Source organism: Microtus oregoni, unplaced genomic scaffold (assembly GCF_018167655.1).
Source record: "Microtus oregoni isolate MIOR12 unplaced genomic scaffold, Mior012 000027F_ref0000203, whole genome shotgun sequence".
In the NCBI taxonomy this organism is placed as follows: Eukaryota; Metazoa; Chordata; class Mammalia; order Rodentia; family Cricetidae; genus Microtus; species Microtus oregoni.
In genome coordinates, this window is record NW_024543086.1 from 3101363 (window position 1) to 3114969 (window position 13607).

The following is a 13607-nucleotide window of genomic DNA, read 5'->3' on the forward strand; positions in this document are numbered from 1 at the left end:
GAAAAAACAACAACAACAACAAAAAAAAAACAACAAAAAAAAGAAGCTTGCAATTTCCAAAGTATCCTCCAATTCTAAGATGTGGGGAAGATTATGACCATTGGTTCACTACTTGAGTCAACTCTAACCATGTTTGTCATGTGGCACTGACCGGGATCTCCAGGGGCTGTAGGTTTTAACAAAATCCATGGCACTTCCTCGGTGACTAGCGGAGGGTAGTGAGTGATCTGGCTTGTGACTAGGTTTTTTCATTTTGTGACTAGCAAACAATTTGTGAGACAATACCACCAGATTTGGGGGAATGTGGGGTTTTACACAAATTATATAAATTACAGTTTTAGTATCTATTAGTAATCCATGTTTGAATTATTTCATAGAAAAACCTGATTCCCTGAGACCACCATTCTATATCTGAAACTACGCAGTGTTCTCTCGTAAAGTACTTTACCTCATCAACCAGCACTGGATTACAACTCTACACAAGACAAACAGGAAACAAATTAAAAAAAAAAACTAAATAAAAAACCCGCCAGTTAGCAGGGTAAGAAGTTAGTGGTTAGTGTAATAACTACCTCTAACACCACCACATAAAGCTTTCCTGTGGGTATGGTTATAGTGTTGTGGGCTTTCGCCTTTTCCGTGTACCATCATCAATGACCGTAGTTCCTACTGATGCTCAGATCATCTCTAACTTGCCCGGTGGGGCCCTCCTCATACAGGCTCGTTTTTTTGTCCCCACCTCTTATTACTCCAATGAGGAGCGGCGCTGCAATCAAGAGCTGACGATATTTCTTCTGTGCCAGTGGGCAAAGCTGGGAAAGGATTCCCAGAGTTCAAGGCTGGGTAAATGGCTCAGCATTTAAAATGATTGCCAGGAAAGCATAGAGAACCTAGTTCAAATCCCAAACACTCACATAAAAAGTGGGACATGGGAAGTTTATTCCTGTAATCCCAACACTAGGGAGGCAGAGGTGAGACGCTCCCTAAAACTTGCTGACCACCTAGTTTAGCTGAATCAGTGAATGACAGTCTCAAAAATTAAGAGGGGGGAGGGGTGGAGGAAGACACTTGACGTCCACCTCTGACCTCCACGTGCACATAAACAGATGCACACAAACTCATACACATGCAAAGTTACTTTATATTGATGAGTACAAAGCGTAAATTCACCTAGTAGTATATATGGCAGAGTAACATGTCTCTGGTATTAGCTATTGGGAAGCCTGAGGAAGGAACCATGTGGCTTCCAGGGACCAAAATTAAGTCATCACACTTGGCATCAAACACCTTTATAGATTGAGCTGTCTCGCTGCCACTGTCTTTGTTTGAATCACACATCTTCAGAACAACCAGTAAATAAAGCAAGGAAAAACAAACAAGACCAATGGGAGAAATACAAAATTGTACACAAGACTGATTTCTCTTTTATGTTCCTTGTTTAAACTTACCGGGATGAATCTGGAAGGTCCTACCCACAGTTATAAAGTGATAATTTAGTGTATTTCAGTCTTTGCAAGGAATTTATAAACGCTATTTAGTAATTTATAAATGCTATCTAGAAATACGAGACAAAAAAAAGTCACGACTACACTTTTAAACTTGGTGACAAAACGACGTTTAACAGCTTCGTGAAAGAGATTTGTTGCGGGGGGGGGGAGGGGGGGACACAATAGTGCCTAGTCCGGCAACTTGCAGAGTTGAAGACGGGAGAGTCGAGAGAGAAACCTCCACCTAGGCTAGAGCGGCTCCACCAGCGACAGGAACTTCCGGGGTGGGGCCCGCCTAGTGCTACCCCCACGGGGAATGTGGCCTTTCAGCGCTGCTGAGCTTGGCAGTCGCTTTACCGCTACTTCTGTTACTTTAAGACGGTGCCTGAGGTTGGGGGTGACCATGGCCAAGAGCAAGTTCGAGTACGTGCGGGATTTTGAGGCTGACGATACCTGCTTGCCGCACTGCTGGGTTGTGGTGCGGCTAGACGGCCGGAATTTCCACCGGTGAGCTGGCGGGGCGGGAGACCGCGTGCGGGCCGCCCGCATTTCCGGGGAAATGGGCGGTTCCCAGTTACTGGGGTAACGCGGCAGCCAATGAGCACTCAATATTGAGCGTCACCGGAAGGGTTGGCTACTGTCAGACTTTGTTGCCAGCTAGTTGAGATATTGAAAAGCAGCCAGCTACTGTAAAGCTACTTCACAGTAGTACAGCTGCTGTGAAGAGCCCGTGCTACTTAAGCCGAAACCAGTTAAGAAACCAGTTCTTGGAGGCCGGGCGGTGGTGGCGCACGCCTTTAATCCCAGCACTCGGGAGGCAGAGGCAGGTGGATCTCTGTGAGTTCGAGACCAGCCTGGTCTACAAGAGCTAGTGCCAGGACAGGCTCCAAAGCCACAGAGAAACCCTGTCTCAAAAAACCAAAAAAAAAAAAAAAAAAAAAAAAAAAAAAAAAAAAAAAAAAAAAAAAAAAAGAAACCAGTTCTTAATCAAGAACTTTGTCGGGGGGGGGGGGGGCGGGGGGGAACGTCACATCCCAGGCCAGCACTTGAACTCCAGTCAAATGTGCAACCGTTCAGTTATCTTTGCGGACTGGCTGTTAAGAAAGAGGCCTCTGTAAAGCTAGAGGTGGGCAGGAGTTGACAGCATGCCCCTTTCTCCCTGTCAGTTTCAGATAACATGGATGGCTGCACTGTAGTCAGGGGGGAAAAGAGGGAGACAGTGTAAACCGATGGGGACTTAATATTAATAAAGGGTTACGTTATTGTTAGTTATTATCATTTTACAATTGTATAACTACATAGAGATATAAAAATGTGTACTGAGTACTTAAGAGCCAGGCAGAAATACATTTTGATTTCTTAATCATCAGGACTATTTACCCAGTAAGGTGAACTTCACAGGAAAGTCAATTAAAGCCTAGTAATTGTATCCCTTTTTGTCAACTGATTAAAGCAAGAAAGAAAACTTGCATTTTTTTTCCTCTGTGTGTATGTAAGCGTGTGGTCAGTTTTCGGGTGTCACCCCTCAGAGCTGTCCACCTTGTCTTTTTTGAGACAGTGTCTCTCAAGGAACTTCCTTGGAACTCACCAAATACTCTAGCCTGGTGGTCATCTGGCCCCAGGAATCCGCTTGCCTTCACCTCCCCAGCATTGGGATTGCAAGCTTGTGCCACCAACTACCCCCCTCCTTTTGTGTTTCAGTGATAGAACTTAGCCTTCATATTTATAAGACAGTTTACCTGCTGGGGCTTTTCTCCATCTCTGGGCTGTAGTTCTCAAGGAATTATGTCCAGCTGTAGCTAGTAACACACTTGTGGCATCGTCCCCTCTTAACTGCTCCATGGATGGTGTTGGTAATGACCAAGTCTCCGCCATGTGCACCCTTCTCTTTCGTCTGTGAAGGTTTGCTGAGAAGCACAATTTTGCAAAACCTAATGACAGCCGAGCTCTCCAGCTGATGACCAAATGTGCCCAGACAGTAATGGAGGAGCTGGAGGACATTGTGATCGCGTATGGACAGAGTGATGAGTATAGCTTCGTGTTCAGGCGGAAAAGCAATTGGTTTAAAAGAAGAGCCAGGTGAGTTTTTGTTTTGTTTTTTTGAGATAGGGTTTCCCTGTGTAGCTTTGGAGCCTATCTGGACTAGCTCTGTAGACCAGGCTGGCCTCGAACTCACAGAGATCCACCTACCTCTAGCTTCCTAAGTGCTGGGATTAAAGGTATGCGCTACCACTGTCCAGCTAGCCAGGTTAGCTTTAAAACCAGCCCTCTGTTAGGGTTGTTTTTTCCCGTTCCCTGCTCCTCTTTTTATCTCAACAACAGCTGAGATCTTAAAGATTTTGGGTGATGTTGCATATACAGAGGTCACATTTCCTATTTTAACTGTTTCTTTCTATTGAGGTCTGAGCGTTCCTGTGCTATCTATTTTTCAGATGCTTTTGTTATCTGATTCTTTCCCATCTGTATCTCATCAGTTCGGCTTCCAGACTGACCTACATTGAATATTTAAGACTGTAAACAGAGAGTATTAAAATAGAGTATTAGTGATTCATAGGTAGCTTTGCCAGTGTCATTCTTTTCCATTAAAGTATTACTTAAACATTTAACTAAGGAGATAAATTTGATATTTAATCTGGTAGTATAATGAAACTCTTAGAGGAATCAAATTATATGATGAATTGGTATGTTTTAAAAATATCGGTTCCCCTTCTTCTGAGACTGAAAACAATACCCAAACCCCAAAGCAACAACGACAAAGTCTTGAACCATAAATTTATACTACATGCTATGGAGAAACATTTGGAATGTGCTTGATAGTTTTATGTCAATTTGACCCAAGCTAAAGTCATCTGAGAATGAATCTCAGTTAAGAAAATCCCTCCAGAAGACCCGACCGTAGGGAAGCCTGCAGAGCTTTTTCTTAGTGATTGATAGGGGAGGGCCCAGATCATGTAGGTGGTCCTGGGTTCTATAAGAAAGCAGGCTACCCTCTAAGGAGTGGAATGGGGGTGGAAGGAGGTGGGGATGGGAAAAGAGGAAGAAAGGGGAAGTGGGTTGGTATGTAAAATTAAAAAATAAAACAAAAAACAGTAAACAGCACCCCCTCCGTGGCTTTTACATCAGCCCCTGCCTCCAGGGTCCTACTCTGCATGAGTCCCTGTCCTGACTTTCTTCAGTGATAAACGGTGATATGGAAGTATGAGCCAAATAAACCCTTTCCTACCCAAGTTGCTTTGGTCATGGTGTTTCATTGCAGTAATGGTAACTCTGACTAAGATAGTGAATAACTTAAATAGAGGCAGGCTACATTCAAAACATATAGCCAAAATGTTAGTAGTTTTTCTTAGCTGAATATATTTTCTCTTCTGGCCGGCTGGACAGTTTGTGTACTTTCTCTGTTGCATCCACAGGTCCTATCTTGGTGTCGAATTAATATCAAACACTTTCTTTTCCCCTCCACCCAACCTGTCTTGCATTTGCAAGTAAGTTCATGACTCTCGTGGCCTCCCAGTTCGCCTCCAGCTATGTGTTCTACTGGCGGGATTACTTTGAGGATCAGCCACTTCTGTACCCACCAGGATTTGATGGCAGAGTCGTGTTGTATCCTAGCAACCAGACCTTGAAGGACTACCTCAGTTGGCGACAGGCAGACTGTAAGTGGCACCGTGTGCACAGTTCAAGTCAAACTACCAAACCTGTACATTAACGCCGTGGGTCTCATACAAGGTTTGCTCATTGGTGTGTTGTTTAGAGTCAAGTATTTAAAAAAAAAAGTTTTTCTTTTCTATAGAGTCTTGAGTGTGCGTGTGTGTGTGCGCATGTACATGTTTGTATATGAGTGTATGCGCTTATGTGTGCTTGCCTCTACAAGAAGGAAGAAGTGGGATGTACTGCTCTGTCACTCTTCTCTGCTTTATTCCTGGAGCAACTCTGGCAGCTAGAATGCCCCAGAGATCCTCCTATCTCCAACAGCTCAACAGCTCTGGGGTTCCAGGTGAACGTGGCCTTTTATTTTATTCATTTATATGTTTTTGTTTGTTTGTTTATGTTTTTTATTTTTCAAGACAAGGTTTCTCTGTAGCTTTGGTGCCTGTCCTGGAACTAGCTCTTGTAGACCAGGCTGGCCATGAACTCACAGAGATCCATCTGTCCCTGCCTCTGCCTCCCCGAGTGCTGGGATTAAAGGCGCGCGCCACCACCGCCCGGCTCCACGTGGCTTCTTACACTGGGATCCAAACTCAGGTCGTCTGGCTTGCACAGCAAGAACTCTTACCCATGTAGCCATTTCTCCCACCTCTGTTAGCTTTTTAAAATCAGAAGATAAGGCAGTCTTGCATTTGCACTCAGTTTATGAGAGCCTGCGTGGTGGCAGTTGCCTTTTCGCTCTGAAACACACACACAGAGACACACACGAAGTCATAAGTTGCACAGTACCTGCTTTTCCCGGCCATTTCCCTGGAGCTATCCACTGATCTGTGACCTTTCAGAGCATCAGTGCCAGCGTCGGTGGCACTTGTGTTGTGATGCCCGCCTTACATGACTACACTGGTGTAGCATGAATTCTAGTTGGTCTTAATAATAAAAACTCAGAGTCAGATATTAGGGAGTGAAAGGGGAGAGATCAGAGAAGCAGAGTAGCCAGCCACTAGAGAGTTTCTTACCTCTACCAATGCTCAGACCAAAGGGACAATCCGGTCCTCAGACTGCGTCCTCAGACTGACTGCCTAGACTGCACTGGCCCCCAGACTGCATCTTCAGACTGCATGCTCCTCAGACGGCACTGAGCTCCTGTCTCCTCCTGCTTTAGGTTCCTCTCTCTGCCCAGCCATATCACTCCTGTCTCCACCTCCCTAGTGCTGGGATTAAAGGTGTGTGGTCCCAAGTGCTGGCATCACCTTGTGTGAGCTCTGTTTCTTTTTTAGACAGATTCAATCTTGTGTAGCCCAAGGTGGCCTGAACTAACAGATCCCTCTGCCTCTGTCCCCTGAGTCCTGGGTTTTAAAAGTGTGTGCCAACACTGCCTGGCTTAGCTCTGCATTCTGATAGTAAAACACAAACAAAATATTACTACACAATGAGGCTTGTAATTGCGTGTTTTTATTTTGCCAGAAAAATTGGGAATGAAACTGAAATAATATAAATCAAGTAGGCTGGAAAATATTTCTAGAATGAATGCCTATGTCGGCATATTTGCATAAGGTATTACTGAAATGACCACGTGAAGCTGTTCTCAGGGAATAAGTCTTATGTACCTAGCCCTTTCCCTGTCTGTCCCCTGTGTAGGTAGACTGGGCAAGCCACTAAATGTTTCTGAGATCTGTGTACTTTAAAGTGGTGAGAAGCTAGGTTGTGGGTTTCTGGAGGCATATATAGTCTCTATATAAAACAATGTACAGAATAATAGTCTATATATAAAACAATGTACAGATACTATAAAACATACTATTATATATTTATATATAACTAAGATTCAGTATACATAAATGTTATTTTGTTTTCCTCACAGGTCACATCAATAATCTTTATAATACAGTGTTCTGGGCCCTTGTCCAACAGTCTGGACTAACACCAGTCCAAGCCCAGGAGAGATTAAAGGTATAAAGATCCTATGGCAGAAACATAGCTGACAACATTTGCTCTGGTCTCTCATAGCATTTCTGGAATGTTCTCTTTGGTTCCTTAGCTTCCTTTATAGCTCATTTTGAAAGGCTATAAGATCTCAGTAGCAGAAGCTCTCCCTTGCTCACTGTCGGCAGGGATTGGTTATTATGTCTCCCTGGGCTGTTGTTCTAGCATGCTTACTCTTGGCTGCAGCTGCGTCTTTAGATGGTACGTGCGTTCTTCTTATTCCTGCACAGCCTCTTCCCTCATGGTATGTTCTCCTGGACTCCTGTTGCTTCTTAGGTTTAGAACCCTGGAGAATAGTGAGAGTCAGTGTTCTGAGATTCAGAATACCATAGTTCTGTGTATCCTTTCTGCCTCAGTAAAGTTTAGGAATATTAGTTCTTGCCTCATAGGTTTATGGAAAGAACATTGATGCGTTTAAACCCATGGAGAAGTCCTAAGTAAGTACTGCCCTTCCTTCTGAGATAGCACTGCTCCCTATGGGATGATTAACTCTGCAGTGTGGTGATGCCCTGTGACAGCTCCTGATACAATGTCTTCTGTGTTATGATTCCTGGGGTAGCTGTCTTTACTACTGCTGTCAGTGGTGAAGACCTAACACCAGCAGGAATGCCAGCAGCCATGTCTAGTTAGAGGCAAAATTAGATTTTGTTTCCTCTTAGAAGGGTAAAGGCAGCCTTCATCCTCTTTTTCTCCCCAGAAATGACATTGTGATCAAGCAAGAACCATTAGCACCAAGTTTCTATACAGAGTTCCTGTTTCCTGTCAGCGCCAGCCCACATAGTCTGGACAGTGCAGCAGAGGGGGATTGATGAATGTGGACATCTAGATCCGATGAGGATGTCAGGGACTGGTAATGATCTTGGTTGGATGAGAATGTCAGGGTGTAGCTCAGCAGTCGAGTGATCTGAAGATGAACTCTAGCAGTCCTGGGGACAGGAGTGTAGGAGAAACCGACTGAGCTTTATCTCTCTTTGTGTCTCCCCAGGGAACTCTGGCCGGAGACAAGAACGAGATTCTGTTCTCTCAGTTCCACATCAACTACAATGACGAGCCACAGATGTACAGGAAAGGGACCGTGTTGGTGTGGCAGAAGGTAAGACTATTTATCTATTAGGGAAAAATGGTGGTCAGGATGCGAGAACCCTAGTCTCCCCCAGGTTATGTTTTGCCCACCACCCCATGTGTGGTAAGGTGCTGGCTGCTACCAGGACATCGATACTCTCCAAGAGAAGGCAGTGTAGAGGAATATTTTGGATGCTCATTTCATCAGTCAGAAGTGGCTTAGAATCTCTCAGAATCGATGTGAATAGTATCACAGAGTTTAAGTTAGTTCTTGTTTTCTGCTGGAGAGATGGCCTAGCAGTTAGGAGCATTTGTTCCTTTCTAGAGGACTCGGGTTCAGTTCCAGCACCTACGCGGTGGCTCACAGTCATTTGTAACTCTAGTCCCAGGGGATTCAGTACCTCCTTCTGACCGCCTCAGGCATGGCATGCATGCGGTATACCTAAGCAAAATACTCATACACATAATATAAATATAAGCCAGGTGTGATGGCACACTCCTTTAATCCCAGCACGTGGGATATAGAGGTAGACAGAACTCTTAAGTTTAAGGTCAGCCTGGTCTACATAATGAGTCCCAGGCCAGCCCTGGCTACATGGCAAGACTCTATCTTAAAAATAAATATTTTTTAAGGAGTAGACTATAGGAAGAATTTTGCTTTCATAAAACATTCAAAAACTACTTCTCCCCATATCATTAAATGGTCCGTCCACTCCAAGACAGCCGAAGTGCTGAGCACAAGAAGATGTTGTAAACAGGGGAATGGAGGTAGCAAAAAGACTTTGACTTTCAGCAATCTCATGAGATTCTCCAGAATTCACACTTGCCTTAGTATTCTTGGATGCCTCCATTCTTAATTCCACCAATATTTTCTCTGCTATCAACCCATAGGCATAATTATCTCTCTAAATTCATTTCTTTTCCTGTTAGTTTTTTATGAGTACCTGCTTTTAAGAACTAAAGGGTGCCTTGAGAGTCATCCATCCCACTGGTAAGCTCTGCTCATTTACTAGCTTTTTCCTACATGTTTGTTCTTCAGTACAGCCTTGGATAGGCAGAGGAAACGTACATTCAGGTCCATAGTCAGTAATAACCAGTGAGTTCCCTGCTTTGTCCTTAAGTCTGCTGTATTAGTTGGTGCCTCCAGAGAAACAGCGACAGGATAAATATGAATATAAGTATAAATATGTATTCACATATACATATATGAATATATATACTAATATATATATATTAGTAAATCATCTTACATTAAAATAGTAACAGCAGTTGTCTCTCACCTAAGAAGATGAGAACCCATTTGTTACCTGGTTCTTGGGCTACTCCTCAGCAGCTGGAGTTGTCCCTCGGGGGCTGTCTCCCACTGGCAAGGGAGAGAACCCTGCGATTGCAGTCCACAGGGCTGAGGTGCTCAGCAGTCCTAACCTCGCACTGCAAACCTTCAAGGCTTCCTGGGTTTGCTGGTCCTAAGTCAATGGTGGGAGCTGATTTTGGTACCAGAAAGTGCTGCCCACACTGAGAGTGGGTCTTCCATGTCAAGTAAGACAGTCTGGAATCTTCTGACTCAGATGATTCTAATTGGTGGACAGTTGTCAGTCACTCTTCAAAATACAGTAAAGTCACCTTTTTAGGAGACGTTGAAAATTTGGGTTGCTAAGGATCCCCCCAGAGCTAGGTCTCCTAGAGAGGAACTTTGCTCAGATCTACAGCCACAGCCCTAAAAGTACTATTTTGTTCTGTTTGTTTTTCAGACAGGGTCTCACTGTGTAGCCCTGGCTGGCTTGAAACTCACTATGCAGGTTGGGCTAGACTTGAACCTATAAAAATCTGTCTGCCTCTTGAGCTCTGGGATTAAAGCCTAAATGTATTTCTACTTCGAAAGAAAGATGTCTATTGATAAAACTCTTAACCGTCAGTGGCATATCAAATAAAAAGGTGAATTTCTCCCATAATTCTCTTTGTGTCCCTCTCCCACTCACAACACTGTCCCTGCCTTTGCCCGTAGGTGGATGAAGTCAGGACACAAGAAGTCAGGCTGCCTGTGGAAATGGAAGGGGAAAGGATGACTGTGACCCGGACCAGAACCAGGCCCGTGCCCTTGCACTGCGATCTCATTGGGGACGCTTTCTGGAAAGAACACCCAGATATTCTGACGGGAGAGAACTGACCCTGCATTCTGCAGTTCTGCTGTGCTTAGCCATGCAGGTCTCTCAGAGGCTCCTCTCCTTAGGTGGCTCGAGCATCCCTAGCCCCAAGAGCACTGTAAGGAGCCACACGACTGGAACCCAGTGGAGACAGAGAAAGAAGCAATGGACGGAGGCGGCGTATCTCACTGTGCTTAAACAGAATACCTTTTTTTTTTTTTTTTTTTTTTTTTTTTACGGTGTTAGAACATAACTTTGGCTCTTTTTAAAATCATGGTCCTATTTTTATAAAGAACTATTCATGCTTTGCTGGATGAGTCATTTTTAGCTGTGGCATAAACCTCTCAAAATCCTGTCACCTCTTTTCACCTCTGATAGAAGGGGAGCCCAGACTTTACCCTCACCCACCTTTCTTAACTCGAGAACCCGGTGACTGCACATTCCCACTCTGACACCCGTGTGCTTGCACTCATGTTCTCTTCTGGCGTGAAGTTAAATATGGGTTCCTGCCTGCACGATGCCTCCAGATTGAGGAATCCCAGAGAACACTCGCGGATTGGTGCCAGTTCCCCAGAGTGGCAGCTTTGGCTGAACAAACGAGGAGTGTCCTGGGTATCCCGCACCATTCCAGGATTGATTTTTCTGGAATCGTTAGCATGATCGTCATCATCTCTTACCAGGGACATAGTTTCCAGTCCCCTACATCTTTTGAAGGGAAGGTTTTGGGGAGGTGTGGTGTGTAGGGTTTTGGGGAGGTGTGTAGGGTTTTGGGGAGGTGTGTAGGGTTTTGGGGAGGTGTGTAGGGTTTGGGGGAGGTGTGTAGGGTTTGGGGGAGGTGTGGAGGGTTTTGGGGAGGTGTGGAGGGTTTGGGGGAGGTGTGGAGGGTTTTGGGGAGGTGTGGAGGGTTTGGGGGAGGTGTGGAGGGTTTTGGGGAGGTGTGGAGGGTTTTGGGGAGGTGTGTGTGTATGCGAATGAGGCTGGAGAGCAGCTACGCCGTGGACGCTGGAAGTACTTCCCTCGGAAAAGCAGACTTTGTGTTAGACTTCTGGGCAAGCATTTTCAAACAGCCTCTGTTGTCACAACCATAACCTTGGAATTCGAGAGCACCAGAGGCCTGATATGGTGGTTTAGCCTAATCCTAGCACTCAGGAGGTTGAGGCAGGAAATTTGAAGCCAACATTTGAAGCCAAACTGGACTACATGGCATGGCTATAAGAATGGGTGGAGTTGGAGGCTCTATTGATTTCAGAGGTTTGAAAATAGCCCCGCCTGCTGATGGCAGGATGGTGTTGGCAAGGGGGCAGAGAGTAGTAATAAAAATCATTTGTTGCCAAGGTGTTGGACTCAATGGGAAAGTCACGTTTCTCCTTGACCTTGTTTTATGTTTTAGAAGAAAAGGATTATTTGCCTCCATCAGGAATTAATTAAAAGACAGCCTATGTCCTGCTTTCTGGTCTTGATTGCAGAATTTCCAGCCAAGAAGAAAATGTATTTTTGAAAGAACAGCGTCTGGCCTCATCCCTCACTAATTGACACCCCATCTGCTGATGCCTTTTTTTCCTTCCTGTTCTCCCCACTCCCCAGGAAGAAGCAATAGAGCTCATGTTTGGCAACTGCTGTAATCTTTTTAAGGGAGGGGAAAGTATAATAAAGATTTCAATTTCTTGGCCCACTTAATTGGTTTCTGCAGAATGAGTCTAACTTGTGTGTGTGTGTGTGTTTGAGGAAGCTAGGAGGCATATACTCACGTGGCAGACATCCAGACACTTCTGGATACATTTTAAAAAATGTTCGTTTGAATGCTTAATTTGAAAGTGCCAGTGTAAAACACCCATGTGGATATTTGGGACTCAGCAATGTGGGTTTTTTAAAGCCCAAAGGCTTCTGATACATGGCTATCAGCATTATAGCACTTTTGGCAAGCAATTCCCTCAGCATACTGATGAGGCAATGAGATCATTAGTTCTTGATGAGCAAATTTAACTTAATGGTTAAATAGATAGCGTGTTATATCAAAGTTGGACCAGTAGGGAATAAAACCAAGGTTTCATGACAAGCACTAGAGGAAGTTTGTGCTTTCAGACACTGGGAAACCTATCTCCGGACTGGTCCAGATAGTCATTTAAGGGAGTTATGAGGCTTGGAGGTTTTCACTCACAAAGGAGATTTTAAAGCAATAAACCAGGTTTAATACCCATGCCATCAAGAAACCATTCCTGGGCTGGAGAGATGGTTCAGCAGTTAAGAGCACTGGCTGCTCTTCTAGAGGATCCAGGTTCGATTCCCAGCACCCACATGACAGTCACAATTATCTGTAACTTCAATCCCAAGGGATCTGATACCCTTACACAGATACCAATGCACATAAATGTAAGTAAACCTTAAAAAAAAAAAGCATTACTTACCCAATGCTTGATTTTCATGTTGTATGTTTGCATCCCACCATGGATCTTGCAGTTGCCTGTTAATTTTCATCTTTGTCTTTAAGGTCATAGTTTTGGGTCATAGTTTCAAACTTACAGAAAGTAAATAAGACCCTAAAACAATTCGTGTAGACTTAATACTGGTTGATCTTTTGAGACGGTGGCAGTGAGGAGAATGGCTTATGTGGTCAGAGATGGTAGGAAAGAGGTCGGCTCTGCTGGATGAAGAGGTTCTAAACAGAAGACTCACTTTAAAAAAAGTAAGTTTAGAGCTGGTGAGATGGCTCAGTGGTAAGAGCATTAGCTGCTCTTCCAGAGGACTAGGGTTCAATTCCTTGGACCCACATGGCGGCTCCCAAGTGTCTGTAACTCGGGTTCCAGGGGATTCGATGCTCAGGCCCTTGCTGGCACTGATTATCGCACGTGGTGCACAGACATACATGCCGGCAGACATACACGTGAAATATATCTTAGTTTTGCTGAATTCGACCTATAAAATAGTGTTAGTCTGATCTTATGATCCTTTGGATTTTGCAGTACACGGGAAACGATGGAGTGAATTTTCTTTCCTTTGATACTAAGGGGTCTCCAGACTTAGTGAGCAGGGGAAGGAAATGAGGATTGGAGTCACCATCTTTTATAGTATTTAACTGGCTAATATGCGCCCATTTGTGTGCGCTGTACCCTTCCTGTCATATTTCAGATGACAGTAGAAACCCAAAAAGGCGCAATAATTCGAGTTCAGACCGGCTAATGCGACCCGACCCATATCAGGAGTAGTACTTAACAGGAAAGCTAAATGGGGTATGCTTTGTTGTCCTGTCCTTTGCACAAGTTGGACAACAGAGAACGTCCGGGGACTT

At 44.4% G+C, this 13607-nt stretch overlaps 1 protein-coding gene across 2 annotated transcripts; it reads left to right on the forward strand.

Moving 5' to 3' along the window:
• The first annotated feature begins 1745 nt into the window (after positions 1-1745).
• Positions 1746-10541, forward strand: Thg1l (tRNA-histidine guanylyltransferase 1 like). Of its 2 annotated transcripts, XM_041676279.1 has the most exons (6): positions 1746-1994; positions 3390-3566; positions 4971-5140; positions 6994-7082; positions 8101-8208; positions 10183-10541. In XM_041676279.1, the coding sequence occupies exons 1-6, from the start codon at positions 1804-1806 to the stop codon at positions 10342-10344; spliced, it is 897 nt and encodes a 298-aa protein (XP_041532213.1). In that variant the 5' UTR covers positions 1746-1803; the 3' UTR covers positions 10345-10541. The 2 variants fall into 2 exon arrangements, with proteins under 2 accessions (XP_041532213.1, XP_041532214.1); XM_041676280.1 differs by lacking the exon at positions 1746-1994 and having other exon boundaries at positions 3500-3566; positions 5066-5140.
• Positions 10542-13607: the final 3066 nt, after the last annotated feature.

Bases quoted from the DNA above. Each gene is read 5' to 3' on its own strand.
- Thg1l (XM_041676279.1), top strand. From the start codon at position 1,804: ATGTGGCCTTTCAGCGCTGCTGAGCTTGGCAGTCGCTTTACCGCTACT. The intron at 3,567-4,970 runs GTGAGTTTTTGT...TGCATTTGCAAG, and splicing joins TGGTTTAAAAGAAGAGCCAG to TAAGTTCATGACTCTCGTGG. The intron at 5,141-6,993 runs GTAAGTGGCACC...TTTTCCTCACAG, and splicing joins CAGTTGGCGACAGGCAGACT to GTCACATCAATAATCTTTAT.